This window comes from Montipora foliosa, chromosome 3, assembly GCF_036669935.1.
Source record: "Montipora foliosa isolate CH-2021 chromosome 3, ASM3666993v2, whole genome shotgun sequence".
NCBI lineage: Eukaryota > Metazoa > Cnidaria > Anthozoa > Scleractinia > Acroporidae > Montipora > Montipora foliosa.
This window is the reverse complement of record NC_090871.1, coordinates 12892305-12914795: the sequence shown is the minus strand read 5'-3', so window position 1 is coordinate 12914795 and position 22491 is coordinate 12892305. Positions and strand designations below refer to the sequence as shown.

At 41.4% G+C, this 22491-nt stretch overlaps 2 protein-coding genes across 3 annotated transcripts in view; one reads left to right on the top strand and one right to left on the bottom strand.

The window, feature by feature from the left end:
* Window positions 1–14956, top strand: part of LOC137996803 (transient receptor potential cation channel subfamily A member 1-like) — a 16706-nt gene extending 1750 nt beyond the window's left edge. The window contains exons 1-10 of one of the 2 annotated variants that reach the window (XM_068842388.1): window positions 1–510; window positions 3415–3755; window positions 4144–4414; window positions 4905–5235; window positions 5611–5804; window positions 7536–7865; window positions 9104–9995; window positions 11723–11926; window positions 12551–12726; window positions 14222–14956. The exon at window positions 1–510 is cut by the window's left edge and continues 1750 nt beyond it. In XM_068842388.1, the coding sequence (XP_068698489.1) occupies window positions 125–510; window positions 3415–3755; window positions 4144–4414; window positions 4905–5235; window positions 5611–5804; window positions 7536–7865; window positions 9104–9995; window positions 11723–11926; window positions 12551–12726; window positions 14222–14540 (3444 nt within the window). In that variant the 5' untranslated portion in view covers window positions 1–124 and the 3' untranslated portion in view covers window positions 14541–14956. The remainder of the gene's footprint in view (window positions 511–3414; window positions 3756–4143; window positions 4415–4904; window positions 5236–5610; window positions 5805–7535; window positions 7866–9103; window positions 9996–11722; window positions 11927–12550; window positions 12727–14221) is intronic. The other variant, XM_068842389.1, reaches the window with a different exon arrangement.
* Window positions 14957–15818: 862 nt separating this feature from the next.
* Window positions 15819–22478, bottom strand: LOC137996808 (uncharacterized). The gene is made up of 5 exons (XM_068842395.1): window positions 21899–22478; window positions 19495–19784; window positions 18423–18528; window positions 18231–18269; window positions 15819–16785 (listed from the first exon to the last, which is right to left on the bottom strand). The coding sequence occupies exons 1-5, from the start codon at window positions 22434–22436 to the stop codon at window positions 16367–16369; spliced, it is 1392 nt and encodes a 463-aa protein (XP_068698496.1). The 5' UTR covers window positions 22437–22478; the 3' UTR covers window positions 15819–16366.
* Between the last annotated feature and the right edge of the window lie 13 nt (window positions 22479–22491).

Here is a 22491-nt window from a genome sequence, read left to right as displayed (position 1 = left end):
TTTGATTACTCAAGTTGTGGCTGTGCTGGTGGCAGGGTCAAAGCGCAGTCTTAACGTCACGCATTCATATTCCAGAGGTTTTAGGTCATTAAATTCATACAAGAAGGATCTACCAACAAGGGCAATGTCTTCACTAATAACAGATGGGCTGGGATCAAGCGATTCGCCGTTTCTTAGTCGACAAGCGACAGCTGCAAGCCTCTTGAATGTCAATATAATTGACAACAATTTCGAGCTTTCGCCAATCGACAAATATTTGGCGCCTCTTTCAGCACGCTCGCAGTTAGCGCGGGACATTCTTCAAGATGGAAGAGTGGCAGAGCTAAAGGAATTTCTCTTGGACAGCGACAATGTTAAGTTGCTCAACAGTCTTGACGAGGAAGGGGCGTCTTTACTCCACTTCTCGGCCAGATTAAATCGAGCCGAGGCAACACGAGTTTTGATCGATCGTGGGGCTGATGTTGATATCCGTTTAAGAGATGGATCAACTCCATTGCATGTTGCGGCGAGGTAAGAGTCTTTTAACCTTTCACCGTAATACTTGTATTTGCAAAGGGCGCGGACGATTGGAATTGACCGTTACATTTTTTACGCAAACCTTGGGAGACATCAATACATGTATAGAAATATATTTACATTATGTTAGTGTTGATAGACAAACCGTCAGGCGATGTTTATGTGAGTGTATTTTGTGAGTATTGGCCTATGTAAACTTGTCAAATTGCCTCTTTACTAGTGAATGCAACTCAAAATTGACAAATACATCTGGAGTTAATTTTTTTTTTAATCTTGTAAAACGCATTTTAGTTATCATACTCGAGTGAGCCAACATATATTGGTGACTTAAATAACTTATTTTAATAATGTAAGCGTTCGTTTTGCATGCAAGAAGCAAGTTATATTGAAGTCTAATCACATTTATCAGAGACGTACTTTCCTAATTGCAGTCAATTTTTCAATCAGTTGAAGTTGATTTCACTGTCACGGTCTGTTATGACATCGCTTCAGCGATTTTTTGTCAATCTAAATGTTGTCATGGTATTGTAGTCCAAACAGGTCTCGTGCTCGGTGACACAAAGTGTGATTTTCACGTATGCAAGGAAACTCATAAGAACTGTACCCTGCGAGTAGTTGGTTTTCTTTTACGCTTCCTGAGAGAGAAACCACTGCGAGCAACCGTTAGATTTGCCATCAAGCATGTGCGAAGTAAAGTAAAAGTAAAGTGAAGTGGTGCATTTATATAGCGCCCTTATCACAAGGTCTCAAAGGCGCTTTACAATGATCAAATTACCCCCAGCGGACTGGAAGCATATACAGGCGCAAATTGCAGCCGCTTCTAAGCAGTCCATGCATGCTGGTACTCATTTTACCGACCTCGGAAGGATGGAAAGCTGAGATGAACTTTAGCGGGAAAGAAGGTCTCCAAATATTCCAGTTTCGGCAGAACCGGGAATGGAACCCGGGACCTTAGGGTTGGAAGGCAGAGATCTTACCACTGCGCCAACCCCTCCGCTAAAAGTGATGCAATTGACAGGCCATTATTTGATATCCCTTCGTCTCATTTCGCGGGAAAAACATGGAATATTTGTCCACTTGATCACTACGCAGCAGGCTCGCCCAAACGCAGCAGTTACGTAGCTCAACGCATGTGCAAGCGCCAAAACAAGTTTACTAACTCGTTTTACCGCTTCACATTTAATTTATCAGTTCGTCCTTGGTGCCGGACGGCGGCTCACATAAATAAAACTAACGGTTGCTCGCCCCCCCCCCCCCCCACCCTGGGCTAACCCCCGGGCATTAGCATTTTTTTAAAAAAATGCGCAAATTCCCCGGGGTGGCGGACACATAGGCTGTCTAAATGCCCCGGGGTGGGGACGAAGAAAGAGGGCAAATGCCCTGCCCCCGGGATCGTCACCTTCCAATTGGCGCCTGTATTCGCAGGCTACTTTGTCTGTCAAGAATCAAGACATCTTAAATGATCTTTGATCGCATTTTACGCTCACAAGATCTGTCTTGAAGATCGCATCATTTGAATTCGCAAACCTTCTGTATTTTAACTCCACTTTCATGAATTTGAAAATTGCTAGGCTAGTTTTGAATGCCAAATGCGAAGTGGTCGTGTTTACGCAGTCTTAACGTCAGTGATTGTTTTGTGATATTATTTCACCTTGCCACTTTTATATATTCATATGCTTACAAGTATAAATGAAGAAATACCTAAAATTGAGAAAACATACCTTTAAAAACATCCACAAGTTTTTCGAGTCCGTGACAGACAAGCCTAACGAAGGCCTCGTCTTTTCCGATAAACTCTTCCATGTTAATTTGAAAACATGTGTGTCAAATGCCCGGGGGTCGCCCCGGGGTAGGCTAATGCCCAGCCCCTGGGCCACGATAAAATTGTGAATGCCCCACCTCCGGGACTGACAACTTGAGCAAATGCCCCGCAGTTGCCGAGGGGGGGGGGGGGGGGGAAATATTTATCAAGTTATATTTCTTTTGTTGTCTCTTTTATAGTTGATCTATAACCTGACCTTTGACCTGTGTTTTTCGACCTACCTGGTTTAACATAACAGTTATCGCTATTCATCTCCAAACAGAATCTTTTTCTTCTGTAGCAAGATCTCTATGTTTTTAACAAGGCTGCTTTACTTCATATGCCAGGCTCTTTCTTTGCCTTTCTCGTCCCTTTCAGACCGTCAAGTATTCAAATGTCACGGTACATTGCGTCAGTATATAACAGAGGAAAGTCAGGCATGGTTTGATCCTATTCTGGTTTGAAAAAATCTGTTTCTTACAAAGGTACAGCTCAAATACTCAACGTTTTGACACTCATCCCTGGTGTTTTTCAAGCAGGAGTGATCCGAAGTTGTCGCAAGAGTACTTTTCGAGCGAGTTTCGAGTGTTGTAAAACCAAAACCAAAGTAATTACTAAATTGGCCAATGAAAAAGGACGGAGACAATCCAGTAAACCAATCAAAAGTCGAAGTAATTAAACGTAGCCGACAGAAAGCGCGGGAAAATGTGCACGCGCGAGCCACGATTGGTTTAGGTATCACTTCTGATTGGTTGAAAAAGTGTCGCGAAAACTTTGAACCAATCACTGAGTGAAGTCGTGCAAAACAAAAGCAATTCGTTTATTACTTTCGACACTCTACATGCTACCAATTTGCTAAAAAGGAAAAGATGAACCTATTAATAGCAAGTAGCGTCCCTTTCTTTTAGTAAGATGCAAATAGGTGTCAGGTAAAAGCTACATTCAAATTTCTTCGCTGTAAACCTTAAGTAACCAAAGAAAATGCTTGATTCACGGAAAGGCAGTAATTATTGCATTAGATGAAGGAGCGAGCCAATGTAATTTCTTTGCAGAGAAATGCGAGATGCTTAACTTGTTGCTTGTTTGATTTTGTGAAGGTTCAACTCTGCCTCTGTAGCTCAAGTTTTGCTGCGTTCTGGCGCAAATGCACAGCTTCTAGACGCACTAGAGAACAACGCCCTCCATCATGCTGTGCGCAGGCGAAATAAAGACGTCGTAGATCTACTCGTGGGGGACTCAGACATTGACATCAATGCCAAGACACAAGTTGGGATGACAGCTTTACACCTTGTGTGTATGAATGGTGATTTAGACATTTGCCACGTCTTGTTAAGCTATGGCGCTGATATAACTGCAAAAACCGCGGATTGCAGCACCCCGTTACACACTGCCATGTTCAGTTGCAATACACACATAGCTGAGCTGTTAATAAGAGAAGGTCAGTTTAATTATCCACGAAAAGATAATCAAATATAACCGACCCTTAAAGGCCGTAAAAGTGTTATCGGATTGCAAGTTTTTCCAAGGACGACATCCGAACGTTTTTATTTCGCGATGAATTATTTTCCAGCTAGGTCTCTTTTTTTCAAGTGATCTTTTAATACAAGGCAACGACTTGCTATTGATTCCATAAAACGTCTTATAGGGAGGGAGCCACAATAAGGTTGTTTAAAAAGGGAAAAGAAGGAAAATAATACACGGCAATGCAATGAAGACGTCAAAAGTGCTAACCTTCCCAACAGTTTTGTCTATGATCGTATATTTCTGGTATAACATTCTCTTATATATCAAAATTTTACCATGGTCTTTTTTTCACTTTTACCCAGCGGCTTCCAAACTCATCAACGTCAACGACTATTTAAATGAACCCGATTTAGACCAGGACCGCGCACTTCACGTGGCCGCGGAAACTGGAAAGGCCAAGTCAGTTGAACTCTGCCTCAAACATGGCGCCGACGTGAATGCGCAGAGGGTAACGTTGGTAACCCCACTTCATATAGCAGCCACAAAAGGTGATCTGGAAATAGTTAAAATACTCTGTCGAAATGGAGCCGATTTTCATATGAGAGATACTGAAAAACAGACCCCATTGCATAGGTGAGAAACGACTGAGTAAAGGTGTGGACTTCATAGCGCCTTTTAAAACTGTGCTTGGCTTTTATCACTACGCTCTTTGGTTATACATGTAAATATTTATCGTGTATACGGGGTTTCCGGCCCCCAAAGGATATCTTGTTGCTGTCTACCCAAGATCAGACCATGGAGCACCTGGCATGTTTAGTTGCGCCCGAATAGTAGACGAGGATCTTCAGATAACGGACAATAATTGTCACGTCTCAAGACCTTGGTCTAGTATTATTATTATTAGCAAAATTATTTTCCTGAGTTCGCGTTTAGCTTGCTTAGCATAATTTCAGAGATTCGTAAATTAAACAAGGCCCGCGAATTTCAAAGGGAGGAAAGTACTTGTTCCAGACCAGATCCAGTTTCAAATCGAGAATAACTAATCTGCTGGATGAAATTACGTCAGATAGCCTCTGGACCAGAGTTGGTTGATTATGTTAACTCCTATTTTGATCCTTTTTAGAGCTGCTTCGGGAAATTCTGTTGACGTCATCAAACATCTTCTTAGTTTGGGTGCGGAAATCGATGCGAAAAGTGATGACAATCGAACCCCTTTTTTGATGGCAGTGGCCTCAGGTAACGTCTATACTGTGCGCATTCTTCTGGAATTAGGAGCTGATGTTCACGCCTGCACGAAAGAGATGAAGACTTGCTTGCACCTGGCAGTTGAAAAGGGTCACTTGGAAATGGTGGAGCTTCTACTAGGGAATGCCGAAGTCAAGGAAAATCTATACAGGTCTGATGCTTTGGAGAGAGTGCCTCTGCACAACGCTGCAATTTCTCCAAACATAAAAGTGAGTGAGTAACTAGAATTAAAATGCAAGCTATTTTTGAAAGGAGCGCACGAAAAAGTTCACTTAGCCAAATTCCTCAACTCCAGCATCGTTAAAATTCGAACTTATGAGTTATTGTTTCCACTTTGCATTAAACATGCAGTTATTTTGAAGCGTTGTTCGTGTTTTATTAACGTTGCTATTATTGCGCTACGATCGAGGAAGTGTGTAAAACTGAGATAAATATCGAGGACGGAGGCCTTAACTTATATTTATTACGAAGACCTTCGACCGATTAAGGTTAATGTATGTGTGCTGCAATGATTGGCTGGGCCTCTTTAATGGTATTATTAGTTTGCCTTTTTATGGATTGAGTACTACTACTTTTCTCATTAGATTCTCGAGTTGTTGTTAGCAAAGTATTCCCGGGCGTCCTTTCGAGATTACAATCAACGGAGTCCACTTCATCTTGCGGCCCAAAGTGGACTGGTCACACATGTGGAGGCCTTGGGAAAAGGCATGTCGGGATTGAATGAAAGAGATGATCACGGAAGGACTCCCATTCACCTTGCAGCCATGAAAGGAAACAGGTCAGTTTCTTTTTCGGTGCTGTCGAGCAGTTTGTGCATGGCGAGTTTCTCTAAGGTCTGTCGCTTCTCTACCGTGCCTGACTGGATAGCATTGATGTGTTTAGCTCAATGACACCTTTCAAAGTGTTGAATTCAGTCACGGCATTGTGTAGTTCTCTCGTAAAAAGTACCGCTGGCGAAATCTGTAGCCATAGGTCATAACTTTAAGTAAGGGTTGCATCACACGTTCAAAGCAAAATTATATTAAAACAGCTAGGTGGAATTGCGTTTCTTGTGTCGTGGTATTTTCCAGTTTCAATTTCAATTCAGCGACAAATTTTACACCTGTAGGCCTCTCTGTCATCAATGTATAGTGCTTATTCGCAAATTTTGTAATTGTGATATATGATAAAACAAACGAGCGTTAACTTTGAGTAGGGGTGGCGCTGTGGTTAGAGCACTCGCCTCTCGCTAACGTGAACCTTACAAGACTTGACGTCACGTGTGGGTTGAGTTCATTGCTTCTCTATCTTGCGGCACGTTTCTCGAAAGTCCCAAAACTTTACGGGCCATTTTCGGGTGTCAAAATTCCCATTGTATCTCAAGAACGGAGAGTATTTAAGTCGACAGTCTTCACAGTCATTTTTGTTTTTTGAAAGATCGGCTTTCCAAAACAAGCGGTTAGCAGTTTCACTTATTACGTTTCGGGCCCGAAACGTTTTCGGGACTTTCTGGAAAGGGGCCCCTACTTTGAGAGGTTTTTCTTCGGGTCAGGGTCCGGTTTTCCCCTCTCCTCAAATACCAACCGACGATTTGATATGATCAAGTGAAGCTATGATCTTCGCAGTTATGAACGCAATTTTTGCAATTGCGCAAAGAAGCCTGAAAAATTCAGGACTTCAACGGGGTTTGAACCCGTGACCTCGCGATACCGGTTCGACGCTCTAACCAACTGAGCTATGAAGCCAGTGACGTTGGGAGCTGGTCATTTGTGGGTTCCAATGTTCCCGTGAGGAATGAGACAACGATGAAATGATATATGAAATGGACCATATATGAACTGCGGATATGAAATCAAGTGAACCTATGATCTTCGCAGTTGAAGTCCTGAATTTTTCAGGCTTCTTTACGCAATTGCTAAAAAATTGCGTTAATAACTGCGAAGATCTTTGGCCACGTTCACGCAACATTGTTGCGCTAAGGCATGCGCGTTAGGTCCACCTCTTGCGCACCAGGGGCCTGGGGCACATGAACATTGACATGTTGCGTTGAAAATGATGGAAATGTTGCGTGCGTTTGGCCAGCCCGTGCAACACATGTCGCAACATCATGCACCAATGTTGCAAGATGTTGCGTTGAAATGTTGCGAGCGTTTGGCCAGGCCTTTAATAAAGGCGTGGGAAATTATTTGATTTTGGACAAAACGCAAGTGAAATTATTCCCTAATTTCACGAGTATACCATTTGATTAACTATTAATATCATGGGTGACAAATTACGTCCATAAGACGCCATTTTGGCACCTTAACAAAAGCTACCATGGCCACATTGTAATTAATAAATTAACGCTGAAATTTCGCGCCCAAATTAAGGAGTAATTGGTCACCCATGTTATTATTATTATGATCATCTGGTACGAGCACATTGCCTCCGAGTCGCTGTTTTTCCTAAGAACAACCCGTCCCAGAGAAATGCTACAGGCAAAAGCCTGTCTCGAAGGTCTGGCTTATTCATATTCATGGTAACTTAACAGGAAGGCCTGTCAGGTTCTTACCAGACTGGGATCAGACGTTAATACCAGGGACAGTAATCGCTGGACCCCGTTGATGTGGGCGGCAAGATCAGGTTGTGAAAAGACATCGCTGGAACTGCTGGATAAGCAAGCGATTATCGATCTCGTGAACAACCGTGGGGATACAGCATTGCATATTTCTGCTTCTTACGGTAAAGTCAAGGTTGTTGAGCTGCTGCTAAGTTATGGTGCTAACGTTTGCATAAGAAATACCCTGGGACAGACGTGTTTGGATGTCGCAGTGCAATCTGGCGCGGGAGACGTTGCCTTAGCGATTGCTCGAAACAAAAGGTTGGCATGAAAGCTTTTACTCCTTTTTTTTCCCTATGTATTTATTAAAAATAAAGACAGCTTGTTATTCGTTGGGTGAAAATATGCAGGGATGTCTGTTTCTCGTTTTACGATGGCATTTCAGTGCTTCGGTAGAGTTTTGCCCGCTACTCACCAAGCAACATTACTAAAAATCAGTCACTTGTAACCCAAGGCAACTTTAAAACCGACTGTGATTAATGTTTTTGCGCAATTCCTTTTTGATGTCAATTGCCTCAAATAAAATCTGGCATTAATTAAGGAGAGGATTGGATTTCAAGTCCGAGTATTGAGCTACAATCCGAGGAAAAGTTAGGAATTGAATTCGACTACAGTCCCACGCCAGATAGTTGATTTATGAATATGGGAAAAGAAATACAACTGACGATTGAAATGCTGTAATGTAAAAAGTGGGAAGGATGTTATACTTGCTTGACATTCGATCGGTTTTAACGAAGGTGTTCAGCAGCTCCTCAAGGAACCCCCCACACTTGGCCCAGGAGTGAACCCTTTCCCAAGCAGATTTATTTATAGAACGCCCACTGTTGAAAAAGCCAACCTCCCTTGGGAGATTCGGCACGCCCACTGTTGTAAAAGCCAATCAAAACAAAGCTATCTCGGCGTCAAGGGAAATATGATACTTTTCACGGGGAAAAAAACTGTTCCTAAAAATTAATTTACTCGGGAAAGGGTTGACTCAAGGAATTAGTGGAGATAGAGGTCTTGATGAGCTCCTCATGCAGGTTGTAAGTTCGACTCCTGCATTAGACTCTGATTTCCTTCTCAGTCTGCCTTTCGTTCGTTGCCAAGCAACCGCCTTATCATTGGAGGACTATTTTCTCCTGCTTATCACGTCGTTGTATATTATAAGAAATTGTATGAACCCGTGTGCATTATGGGCACGAGTGACGTTTTGAAAGTTCTCAAAATTGCAAAATTGTGATTGACCATAAATCATGAAATGTACGAGCCAGTTCATACGATTTTTTGGTTGTTACATACACAACAAAATTACTCCAGCGTTGTGTTTCCATAGCAACTTTCGCATTGCACTCTACAACCTTTATTGTTTGTGCATTCTTCATGGAGCAATCAGAAACATGGTATTGTGATGAGTATATAGTAAAAAAAAAATGTTATACTTCTATGTACGAAGTATGCAAAATGTACCACACGCACCCATTCATTTCCCTCGTGTTGTTTCTGCTCTCTTCTGCTAGATGGCCAGAGATTTTGGAAGTTCGAAGCCCAAATCAGGAACCACCAATGAAAATCCTCATCGAGTATTTTCCTGAGGCTGCTTCATTGGTGATGGACAAGTGCATCCAGCGTTCATCGCACATCCAAACAGATCCTAACTACACCGAGCGTTATGATTTCCATCTTCTTGATCCTGGGCCCGACGACGAATCAGGCGCCGATGGAAAATCGTTCTTTGGTCCCACAACGATGGTGAAGTTTCACCGAGAAAGTCTTCTCTTGCATCCTCTGACGCAGAAGCTGTTGGATGTAAAATGGACGTCTTTTGGGATTTACATTTACTATTTTAATCTTTCGACATATCTGGTTTTCTTGATCACGCATACGATATTCGTGGTCACCGAGAGAGACGCGCAAGATTTTAATCCTGTAAAGGAAGAGCCAAACGGAACGTCACGAGCTGTTGCCCCCTCCGACATTTTCAGCAAGGCAACGGAGTTTAACGGAGTAGTGCTTTTCCTCGCTTTGATTTTTGCTGGAGCTAACGTCGCTAAGGAGATTTTTCAACTCGTTCTCCAAAAGTGGGATTACTTCAAGGACTCTTCCAATATGACCGAATGGGCTCTTTATCTGTCAACACTATGCTTCATGATGCCTTACATGTTCACTGGCGAGCAACTAGACAGCGTGTTTGGTGACTTGAAAAATCCTCGAAACTTTTGGATCCCTGGAATTATTTCCATTTTCCTCTCCTATATCAACGCGATTCTGTTCATGAGACGATTTCAAACGCTTGGAATTTATGTGAACATGTTCTTGGAAGTGACAAGAACTGTAGCAAGAGTCATGCTTGTGTTCTTCATCTTTATTTTAGCCTTCTCCATTGTGTTTTATATCCTTTTCAAGGAACAGGTAAGACTAACTTTGCCAGTTTAATAAAATTCATCGCTTTTTTTCGCAACGAAGTACATTTCCCATATACAATTTTAGAAGACAGTGTGTGATTGTGACAAAACGTCCCACTTCATTTCGAGCTGTCACTCAAACCTTTGATGAATATGTCACATTAATCACTCAAACCAGTTTTAACACTTGAAAGAAACGTTATAAATAATAATAATAATAATAATAATAATAATAATAATAATAATAATAATAATAATAATAATAATAATAAAAGACTTAATATAGCGCACCTGAAGTCCTAAAGTCCTAAGGCGCTGCACATCAAGTTTACAAGATCCACTAAAATAGAAAGCAACTAAAATGTTATCCTAAAAAGAATCCTAACCTAACCCTAATAAAAAGACTCGCGAAACAAGTAAGTCTTAAGATCACGCTTAAAAGAATAGAGGTCAGTTGCAAGTCTCAAATGATCAGGTAGGCTATTCCAAAGTGTTGGTGCACAGGCGGAAAATGATCTGTCGCCATACTTAGTATTGAACCGAGGAACCTTCATTAGACCAGTTAGAAGCATTGACACTGCATCACTTTATCACTTAACAGCAATGTTATGGTACCATATCAAACACCAATTATTGCTGAAAAGATTTGGTCATTTTTGTGACGTTGAAGTTACTATGGCAACAGGAAAGCCCTGCAAAAACACCCCATATTTTGGCTTTAGCTGCTCATATCTCAAAAACGAACTCCGTGACCCCCATTTTTTATTTCTGAACTGTAATCAGCATGCCAGAATGAAACTTTCTGCAAAGGTTAAAAAAATTATGTGGAGCGGATTCAGAGCCACCTTACTTAATTGAAAATTTAAGGTAGCACAGAATTTATTTTAGCTTTGCAGAGAGTGTCATCTTGGCCTGCTGATCACTTTTGTGCTTTTCAGATATGAGCAACTAAAGCCAAAATATAGGGTGTTTTTGCAAGGCTTTCCTGTTGTTATGGTATTTTGTTACGTCACAAAAATTACTGCATCTTGTTCAGCAATAATTGATGTTTTACATGGTACCATAACATTGATGTTACGTGATAAAAGTGTTGTAGTGGCAATTCCTCTAATAACAAGGTCTCTTGAAAGTGTTGAAACTGGTTTGAGCCACCTTAATGAGGTATGAAGTCGAGCGTTAGCATCGGGGCCGCGTCGAGTAAGCAAAAGTCGGATCCGCCGAATTTACAAGGCTTTGTTTCTAGCGCAAGAACTCAAACCACTCGCACTCGTTGAAGTCATTTCAGAGCCTACATGTAGGTAGGAGAGACGACTTAAGCGAACTAGAATGTTATTTAAAGTAAAGGTTACAGTATGAGTATTGTAAGCATTCCCTGATTATTCAAAGATTTTCGAGGAGATGAAAAGAGTGGAGCGATCAGCATTTTACGAATAGAATCGGTGTGAATGGTGGGCTTCGTCCTTGTCTCACTATTCTACCTTTGATACTCTCGTGGTCTCAGTCCACGTGGTCGACAAAAAACTCCAGTCAAAGGAATGTACTTGGTTGCCACAGAGGCTGAAAACTTTATAGTCTACCAGCAAGGGACAAGTAGAGGGCACTCCTCTCTCCCCAGTTCCTCCTTCTCTTTTCAACCATGTCTTCCCGTGCCCTCCCTCCCCTTTTCGCGCTTGCTACACAGGCTTCTTCTACGGGTTTGTAATAGTCCATAACCGATACATATTTGCAATTCAGGAGCCGTTCCGGTCCGTTGGTTGGTCCTTTGTGAAAGTGTCCGTTATGATGGTCGGTGAGTTCGAGTATGATGACACGTTCATTAACACCATCAAAGAAGACAGCGAGAAGACAGGGAATCCGCTCAATCCTTTTCCTGAAATATCAGCTGTGTTCATCTTCTTTTTTCTCTTTATGATGTCAATCATCCTCATGAATCTATTGGTAGGTGTACGTCTAGTTTACGTTGAGGTGCCGCGATTGATAGAGTCGTCATTCGAGTAGTCAAGTAGAAAACGTGAAATAGACCTTGGCTCAAACACGGAAAGAAGATTAAAGAATATAAAAGGAACTTGTATAATGATGCCTGGAAACAACAATGAATGCCTCTAAGGCGTTTCGGTTCTGTCTTCATTTCCTCATAGCGAAACTGTAATAGAAGCGACCGCAGAATACGGCTTGTTTGAGGGCGGAGGGAGAGAAAGGTACTCTTCCTCTGCACTACAGTCCAGTCCTGGTCCACGTTTCTCGAGAGTCCCGAAAATTTACGGGTCATTCTCGGGTGTCAATTCCCTCTGTATCTCAAGAACGGAGAGGGCTTAAGTCGTCAAACTTCATAGTCATTTAGCTTTTTGCTACCTTGAAAACATGTCAAAAATCGGCTTTCCATAACAAGCGGTTGACAGTTTCACAAAGGGCTTTTTGAGAATTTTTCGAGAAACGGGTTCCTGCTTCCCTCCAACCTCTTCCCCCACCCCCAAAGAAAAAAGAAAAGAAAAAAAATTGGTGGTTTTCCCTGACGTCGGGACCTCCGGGATGGTTTGACTGTTTGTTATGTTTCAATACCAGGTTGGTCTTGCTGTGGGTGACATCGAATCCGTTCGGAGGAATGCTACCCTTGAGAGAATGGCGATGCAAGTAGCGTTTGTGGCCGAAGTTGAAAACAAGTATCCAAGAATGTTAACTCGTAGGATTTATAAGGCTTCAATCGAGATAAAACCAAACGTGCGCCAAACCAAATACGGGTATGCGCTATTTGTGTTGCAATCATATACATTTCTAGTATATTCTAAAACAGTGGTTAGCGTTGAAGGCGCGCTCTGATTGGCTACTCAAACTCCGCATATCCTTTGCTATTCACCAGCGGTAAATAAACACCACTAGCCACCTACACTTCGGTGAATAGTTGTTTAACTATCCATGAACGTATAGCCTGCGAGCAGGCCCTCCGAGGGACTGGGGTCGGGGGTAAGATGAGGGCCTGCCCGCATGGCTTTGAATTTTGAATGTCGCGTCCACATTTTGGACGCAAAATACTGATTCGCTGAAATTAAATTACCTGGTGACGTCACCATTGACAAGCTCCGATACTTCGCCTCGAGAGATGAGGTGGTCAGAAATGCGTTTGAGAAAATTGTACATAATTAAAGTTCGGGCAACGCGATGCAATGGCTTCTCAGCTGGAAGGAAAGGAAGTTCTATCTCTGTTATAAAAAGTAAAAAAGTAAAGTGGTGCATTTATATAGCGCCCTTATCACTAACGTCTCAAAGGCGCTTTACAATGATCAATTTACCCCCAGCGGACTGGAAGCATATACAGGCGCAAATTGCAGCCGCTTCTAAGCAGTCCATGCATGCTGGTACTCATTTTACTGACCTCGGAAGGATGGAAAGCCGAGTGAACTTTAGCGGGAAAGAAGGTCGCCAAATATTCCAGTCTCAGCAGAACCGGGAATGGAACCCGGGACATTAGGGTTGGAAGGCAGTGGGCCACTGCGCCAACCCCTCCGCTCCTCAGGATTCAGGATTCGGGAAAAGTCTTATTTCCCAACTGTTTTTTGTAGCGGCCAAAATACAACGAGGGCGACTTCATGTCACCGTGGTAGTTTCCTGTCCTCGACAAAACATCAGCAGTAGTCGTTAGGATTTTATGGCGAAGGCTTCCCTTACAGTTTTTTTGGAGTTTCTTCCTCGAGGAATTTGAAATACGCAAAGCGTGGCTTACTGGTTTTACAATGTTTACTTCGGGTGCGCGCTGATTGGCTAATTTTTGACAGCTCTCTGAGCGTGATATCAGGCGACGGCATTCAAAATTCAGAGGGACGCGTGCGGGTTTTTCTTCTCTCCTACCGCAGAGAGAGAGAGAGAGTACCTGCTCGTTGGCTAATGAACGTAATGCTTAACATACATATTGAATCAGTTGCTTAAATTCGCTGCTCTTCCAATGTCTCGTAGAAAAAAAAAACGTGTCATTATGCTTTCTCTTTTGGTCTTTCGCCCAAGGAGCACGCTTTCCGCACAGCTGCAACCATGTGAATCTTCCGCAGCATTGCTATGAAATCACTCCATAAATATACAAAATCCGTCTGCGAAAAATTAATTGCTTGATACTCACTCAGTTCGTATGCGCAAGAACAATAGGTGGCATCCCCCGTAAGATGCTACGATGACTGAGAATTTTAGTACCACAACAGTGTAACGGTAACGATAAAATTAACTTTCCGTCAATTCTCTTTTCAGAAGATTTCACGCATGGCTTTGGGGGCAAGCCCGCTTTTTCGACTCGACATCCTCCTTAACATCTCGTGAAGAGATGCACGAAGCTATCGTCAATGACATCCAACGACAGATATCTAAAACGAAAAAGCGAGTCAAGACTCTGGTAAAGAATGTGGAATTACAGAATAAGCTATTGCTTATGATTGCGCGAAAAATGGACCTGGATTTGGAAGCAGAAGATTTGACGGCAAGGGACTGGGTCAATGGAGAAACAATACTACGAGATGAAGAAGAGAACAGAGATACAGAAATCAACGGTACTGAGGAAGTTAAGCTGTAACATTGTCTTCGTCTAACTAAATACGACGCTCCACAAGACGAGAGCTTACTTGACGGCGACGAGGCTCGCGTCCGTTTGGTGGATTGTGGATATGGGTTCGGGAAGATCACAAATGGAAGGAAGCTTAAGCCTGTGTAGCTGTTGGAGTTGTTTTGCCAGTGAGTCTGAATTTACAACAACGCCAGCGTCAGTGCACTAATACGTTGCTTGGCAAACTATATCATTGTTCTGGTTTCCTGGTATTTGAACAAACACCTCTTTTTTTGTATTCAAAGTAAGGCTAGAATCATTTCGTCGGACAATACCGCCTTTTTCACGTTGTTTATTAGCTTTTATTTCTACATTGTTTCGTTTTATACATGGACATAAAAACTCAATCCTTAAATACCACTGTGGCCGTTGTAAATAAAGAGTTCTTTGCAATTTAATGATTACAATTCACCTTTTTGTTAACCATCGGTTCAAATGTCTTCAATTATTGACACAAGTGTATTTTTTTTCAAATTTTTACTAACGTTTCGTTATCAATTGCAACTGTCGAAAAGTTCCATCATTAAAATTATTTATTCACCTCTGTTATGTATTTTATGCAATTTAGCGTTTTGTTTTGTTTTGTTTTTTTCAAACACTAAGGATAGCATAACACCGTTTTGGGTTCCTAAGGTGAATATGTGAAAGACAGAAAACATTCACGAGTTGGCATTTTAGCTCTAGTATGCATGAAAATTTTCTCCATCCCGATTGGCCAAGAGAAATGCAGTTTTCAGGAAACCCAGTGCAGGAAAAGGGATAATTCTCAATCAATGCACAAAGCAGTAACAAACCAGGCATTCTAGTGGGCCAATTTCGATATATTAGAATTCAGTTATAAACAAAAGGCATCATCTCGAGGCCTCGAGATGATGCCTTTTGTTTATAACTGAATAATTGAGCTAGTGGTCAATGATCAGGAAAGCTGAATGCAAGCCCTCGATAGCGCAACTTTTGCGTGATTAAGTGATTCGCGTACGTTGCGATATTTTTTAATGTCTATAATTAATAAATAACCGCATGAGTTTTTTCGTGCAATTTGGAATAAATAAGTGCTCCTAAATTTTTTCTGTTCGTCTCTGAAAAAAAATTGCCCGTGCTCATTTAAACAAATAGGCCAGTTTCCTAACGGTTAGACTGGATCTAGCATGAAATGGAGGCTAATGCGGGCAAAAATTAATTTGCATTTGAACAGATTTGCCCGCATTAGCCTCCATTCCATGCTAGATCCAGTCCAGCCGTGAGAATTCGAAAATGGTCCATTTCAGAAACGTGAGAGGACTGGGACGAGTTTCTCATACTTGCTTGGATTGAAAATCTAAACTCTTCAACTGAAATGTTACCAAATGAAAAGCTATCCAGCCAAGTTTGAGAGTTTTCTACGGAAAATTGGCCAAATGGGAGACTTGCAAAAGTTGCAAAATCCCATACAAACCCTTTATATAATTTTGTGGCCTGTCTACCCATTCCATACGAACTCTCTATTTTAGGTGATATTTGAAGATATATTATTTCACCATTTTCCTCCTCTAAATACATCTATTCTTGGTAAAGACTCTCAAACTTGGTTGATCTTTCATTTGAATGTCTTAGGTTTTTAAACAAACGGAAAACAACCAAACTCGTCCCAGTCCTCTCACGTTTCTGAAATGGCCTATTGCACATGACATTTTTTTATCCTAAGGGGAAAAGAAGTTTTTCATAATACCAAAGTTACAGCTATAATTTCTTCAATGAAACCAACAGATTTTCAAGGACTTCCTAGAACTGTTAAAACCCGTTAATTCTTCAAATGTCTACTTATAGCGCACGTATGTCTCGTAAGCCATTGAGTTGTTCTGCGCTTCATTAGTCATAATGGCAATCACATCGCCTAACCTGCTATAGTCACTTATCTCGTTATACACATGAGCTGAGATACGTGTGTATAGTTTACCCTGAATTAATTTCACAGGGACTTCGATGTTAAACTCGTAATGCAGTTTAGCTTGGATCATTTCCGCGTGAGCTTTCACAGCTTCTTCTTGACCTTGTAAAGAGACGCAGTCCAACAGTGCATCGGGAAGTCGTATCAGCACCATTGGTCCAAACATCTCAGCGTGCGACAGCAGGGAAGTTCCCCATTTTTCTGCCAACATCAGGGCTGCTTGATTAGCCAACGTGTTGTTGTGTTTGCGAATACGTTCAGGTTTCATGGTCTCCCAAAAATCTAGCACTGGTACAATTTAAAAATGGTCGTTAAGAAACAAGAGATAAGGGAAATGTTTTCGTCATATGCTAAAAAGGCCGCCGCTATAACCATGCGAGGTTTGCACAAGTTCGTAAAGAGGTGGGGATTAAAGTGGAGAGAGAAATGAAGCTGCGGTCGACGTTCAATATTTTAAATCAAAGCCATAACAAAGCACTAGGAAGCAAAATCATTAAACAGAACAAAATGAACAGCTGGAAACGACAAGTCACAGCACGATAGCAAGGTAGAAGGGACTGTATGTCTCTCCCCGAGAGGGGTAAGGTCACACCTAGGAAGGTAGGGTGGGGGAGAGGAGGAAAGCTACAGTCGACTCCCGATAACACGAACATTCAAGGAAATTGAAAAAGGTTCTAGTTACTGGGAATAAGGAGTTAACCCTTTATGAAGATACTGGCACTCATCATCATCATCATCAACATCATCATCATCATCATCATCATCATCATCATATCTTTATGTACCCTCGGATTTTAGAGTAGCTTGATGTAGCTAATATCGACGGGCATTTACCCTCCCAACCATGATACGTCACAGAGGACAGACCACAACACCGGGAAATCCAAGTCCTACTCTTTGCGAATAGTGTGTGGGTTCTTTTACGTCCCACAGAGTTATGAGAGAAAAAAAGGGAGACGGGGCCTACGGTTTATCGACCATATCCGAGGAGACTAGAGAGCCATTTGCAGATGTCATTACATAGCCAGTACTTTCTCCTCATTTAATTAAGGACCCTGAGTGTTGGTCCGGCCGGAGTCGAACTCACGACCTCCCGTATGGCAGTCCGGTGCTCAACCAACTGAGCCACCGTTACGCGGTGGACTGAAGTTACATTTACCCCAAACCAACGAAACCTGAACTGGACTGACAAATTTTGTGTAATGCAGAAAACGACAACGATTACAAGGCTTCTTCAACATTTATTAAATGTTTTGGACTGCAGTACACTTAAGGTTTTGATTTGTCACGTATTCCCAGACGTGGTTCGAGTTATCGAGGGTAAAACTATATAGAGAGTGATCTAAAGAGGAACGAAAATTGCCTCGAGTTAGCGGGAAGTTCGAGTTTACGACAGTAAAATTGCAGTAAATGTAAGACGGCAATTCAGGGGCCCGTTTCTCGAAAGTCCCGAAACTTTACGGGCCATTTTCGGGTGCCACAATTCCCTTTGTATCTCAAGAACAAAGAGGATTTAAGTCGTCAAACTTCACAGTTATTTTTTTCTGTGTTGCCTTGAAAACATGTTGAAAGATCGGTTTTCCAAAACAAGCGGCAAATTTCACAAATGGCTTTTCGGGCCCGAAAATTTTTCGGGACTCTCGAGAAACGGGCCCCAGGTGCGAGGTTCGAGTTAGCGAAGGGTCGAGTTTCGGGAAGTCGACTGCACAGTAGTTACGTTCAATAAGCCTCACCAGTGTTCAGAGACAAATAAGGACTGTAATCTTTCAGACCTGTAAAGAACATGGAAACATATATAAACAATTTGAGTTTTATTTAAGAAGGTCCGATAGTGGCCCTTGCGATACTTGCATACTGTGAAAACCGATCGATCTTGTGATAAAAAAGCACTTAATATTATATATGGACTCCTATGTACACTGTACCTGTCCATATGAACTGCGAGTTAAATCCAGCACTAAAGCCACTTGAAACAACAAGAGGCTGGATCATGGATTGGTGTTCCTTAGAAACATGCAGGAATGCGCAACCCTGTTGAGATTGAAATGCTACAATGTAAGTCATATTTTTATTGAGATTAAGATGAAACGTCATTTTGATGTCAACAGCAAGTGGCAGGCTGCTGTTGTCAGAAAAAAATCTCAGTTTTTAGCATATTTTTCTCTTCAAGTAATAGGTAAATGATAACCGTGGCTGAAGACATTCCCAGAAATCAAACGTGTACCACTAAGTTTGGCGAATAGAAAAATTCAGTCTGATATCTGAGCACTGCTGTTTAAAAGCATGAAGCTTACTTTTTGTATTGTGATGGTCAGCCTAGCTTAACTTTATGAGAACAGGCCCTCGATAGTGAAAGAAGGCTAAAGATACAATAGCTTCATCTAGGATTCCTTAGTTAATTCTTTTGTGAAAATTATCATAGACCCTATCACTGAAGCTTCATTGAAAGATTTGACCAGGAATCAATCTTTGATAAGTTTGGAAACACACAAAAGTTATTTCTCAAGCATAACAATTAATTATATATAACCAACTCACTAATTAATTAATTATTAATTGATCAATTATTGATAAATAATTAATTAATTACATAATTATTAATTGGTCAATTATTATTATTAATATTAATTTTAACAATTAGTGCAGCTACCAACCCACATAGGTTGGCAAGTCTGGTGAGAAACGAGTGCCCCCACCACTGTGTCAGCCATTATCTACTTCCCTTGTGAATAACCTGAAAGTTAGACTGCGAGCAGTCTCTATTTTGCACTAGAATCGTTGAAACAAACGCATACGTTGAACTTTAATGACTGAAACTGCGGGTCGCTGCGGGCGTTGGTTTAGAGTTCTATTTTCACACTAAACCAACGCCAGTGGTATTAAAGACCTGCAATTTCAGGCATTTAAGTTCAATGTACATGTTCATTTCGACGATTCTAGAGCAAAATAGAGACTGTTCGCAATCTACCTGAATGCATAGACCTCCTGATGACAAACCTTTGGACAGGAAAGCCACTTGTGAGCATTTGACACATAATAGTCAGCTTTGAGGGTTCTGAGATCAAGCGGCAAGCTTCCCAACGCATGTGCTCCATCAATCAAGACGGGGACACCTTTGTTGTGACACAATTTCACCATTTCTTCGACCGGCATCACTACAGGATAATTACTTGGGATGTGACTAAACAATGCAAGTCTTGTACCTTCATCCAAAGTTTCTTTAATTTTTTCAAGAATTTCTTGATTATTTGCTGGAAATGTGATTGTAACCTCTTTCAAGATTACACCTGCAATATCAAAAATTGAAACACAAATGAGTCTCACTCCAGAACAACTTGGTGTCATTCTAGGACCAGACATCACGCACAGCTTTACAATATTTAATTTCATGGAATCAGTATAAGATACAGAACTACTGGTTTTTGGGTCCATTGCCTCTGTCGTTCATTTTTTTTTTTCAACCTATCAACCTATGCTAATTCCCAAGGTGACGGCTTGCTCTTAATCCTCCAGTTAAGCCACAATAAGGATCAACCAAGGACATTGATTCTGCTAGATTGTAATATCGCATTCACAAATGATGAGAGAACCTTAATGTCTGATCCCCCATGAACGGTGTTCAGTCAATCTTGATTTACATGTACATGTAACTTACATTGCCTGCAGAGCCTACAATCTTTTTCCTGTTTTAGCTTCTTCATTAAATAGAGGCTGACTACGCAAACAATGCCCCTGACATTCCAACCAGACTTTGTTCTAAAATTGGGGCTCACTTTTTCAAGGTGAGTGAGTGAGTGAGTCCACAGGTGCCCCAAGCTCAGTGTGAGGAAAAGCCAACAAAATTATAAGGATTTGTATGGGAATCCTGGTAAAAGACCTGAGAAGATAATTTTACAAAAAAATTCTCAATGAAAAAGCCTAATCTTACAGCCATTGTGGGTCACTTCCTTCCTGTGTGGCTTTTTCTCCACATTCTTCACAAATTGAGCCATTATCAGTTCCTCGGTTGTCAACAGTACTGTTATAGTAAAATACCAAGGCTGAACACTGAATTTTCACGAGCTCACCAAATGGGGTCAAATATTCCCTGCAATACAGGGTTAAAAATGTTCCCACAGCTACAAATCCACAGAGAATTCAAAGGCAAAGGTTTTTCTTCCATTTCAATCTGCTAGCCGCGCAATTGAAGCCCTGCCAGCGACGTCAGGTGGCTGTTAGTGTCCCAAACGAACCAATAAAACGATGGAAAAGATCCTCTTTCACTTTGAACACCACACGGCGACCGTTGAGTTTGGTTTGCTGACGAGACTTTGTTTGTGGCTTAGTAACAAGTCTTTGTTTGTCTTTGTTGGGTAACGTTATCAGGGATGACAAACAAAGACTAGTTACCAAACTGACCTCAATTATGGTTGCCATGTGGTGTTCAAAGTGAAAGAGGATCTTTTCGATCATTTTAATGATTCGTTTGGGAGTCACTAACAACCACCTGACACCACTAGCAGCGCTTCCATTGCGCGGCTAGCAGATTGAAATGAAAGAAAAACCTTTGACCTTGAATTCTATGGTGGATTTGTGGCCATGGGAACATTTTAACCAGGAACATTTGACTCAGTGTTCATCCTATTTTACTATTACCGTTGACAACCAAGGAAATGATAATGGCTCAATTCGCATCAAATCTGAAAAAAAAAAAAGAAACCACACAGGAAGGAAGCGACCCACAATGGCAAGAAGGTTAGGCTTTTTCATTGGTAACTTTTTTGTAAAATTATCTTATCAGGTCTTTTATCGGGATTCCCATACAAATCCTTATATTTTTGTTGGCTTTCCCTCACACTGAGCTTGGGGCACTTGTGGTGAGTCATGCCCTTAAGAGTCAACCGAGTGCTTGGGCCAGAAAGGCCAAAATTTGATTTCGGCCTAACATGACAATAGACCAATTTCGATATATTAAAATTCAGCCCTAAACAAAAGGCATCATCTTGAGGCTCTGGGGAATAAATATAAGGATTTGTATGAGTTTATTACCAAGAGCCTCAAGATGATGTCTTTTGTTTCGGACTGAATTTTAATATATCGAAAGTGGGCTATTAACAACTCAGCTTTGGAATGAGTCTCCCTACACTCCTGGTCGACTTCAATGGGCATGGCTCAGTGGGAATTTTAAATTATGATTCCAAGGCAAAGCAAATAAGAATAGGAGAAAAGGTAGTAAGGATTGCCTAACCTCTCATAAAAGCCATTAACAAACTTCCAGAATGCAGAGGTGCTTCAACCTCGTGGCATTATAACATTACTTTGTCAATCAAAGACGTGATTTTCAAAACCACGCCAAATTCTATCAGGTGACAAAATGGAATGCACATTGTCAAGGACGCTACATCTGGTGTTGTTTTCTTACCACATTCCTGACTAAGGTGCCTAAGCAACTTCTTCACAGTATAATAACAAGTGTTCAAAAAATAAACAATATCTCCAGGACGCCAAGCTATGGACTTCATCACGGTGTTGGTCGCAGTAGTGGCATTAGGTAACAGAACAATATCTGTTGGATCGGAACCAACAAAACTTGCTAATCTTCTGTTCACGTGAGCTAAAAACGCTAACAGTTCTCTATCAATAAATCGCACTGGTTGCCTTTCTATGTAGCACTGCCACTTGTAAGCTGTCTCCAGAGATTCTCTGAGAACGCAACCGAAGGCTCCGTGATTAATAAATGTCCAGTTGTCAAAATCTAGAAGAAAGTGCTTTCGCATCTCCTTGCCAAATGACACTGGTGAAACGAATGACGGAACCTCAAAAGGAAACTCAGGTGGTTCGTAGTCTTCATCGGATGAACTCAAAATTTTTTCAGCAGTGTTAAAAGTCATAATTCCCTTGTACTTTGGCTTTTCTTCAAGACGGTTGCTGCACAGGCGTGCTTTGGCACCTTCCGCCATTTTGACTTTTTTTACAACTTGCGTCTTCTTTGATCAGCGGTGCGTAATGTACAAA

Bases quoted from the DNA above. Each gene is read 5' to 3' on its own strand.
- LOC137996808 (XM_068842395.1), bottom strand. From the start codon at position 22,436: ATGGCGGAAGGTGCCAAAGCACGCCTGTGCAGCAACCGTCTTGAAGAA. The intron at 19,785-21,898 runs GTAAGAAAACAA...TTGATATTGCAG, and splicing joins GCACCTTAGTCAGGAATGTG to GTGTAATCTTGAAAGAGGTT. The intron at 18,529-19,494 runs GTTTGTCATCAG...CAATCTCAACAG, and splicing joins AGTGGCTTTCCTGTCCAAAG to GGTTGCGCATTCCTGCATGT.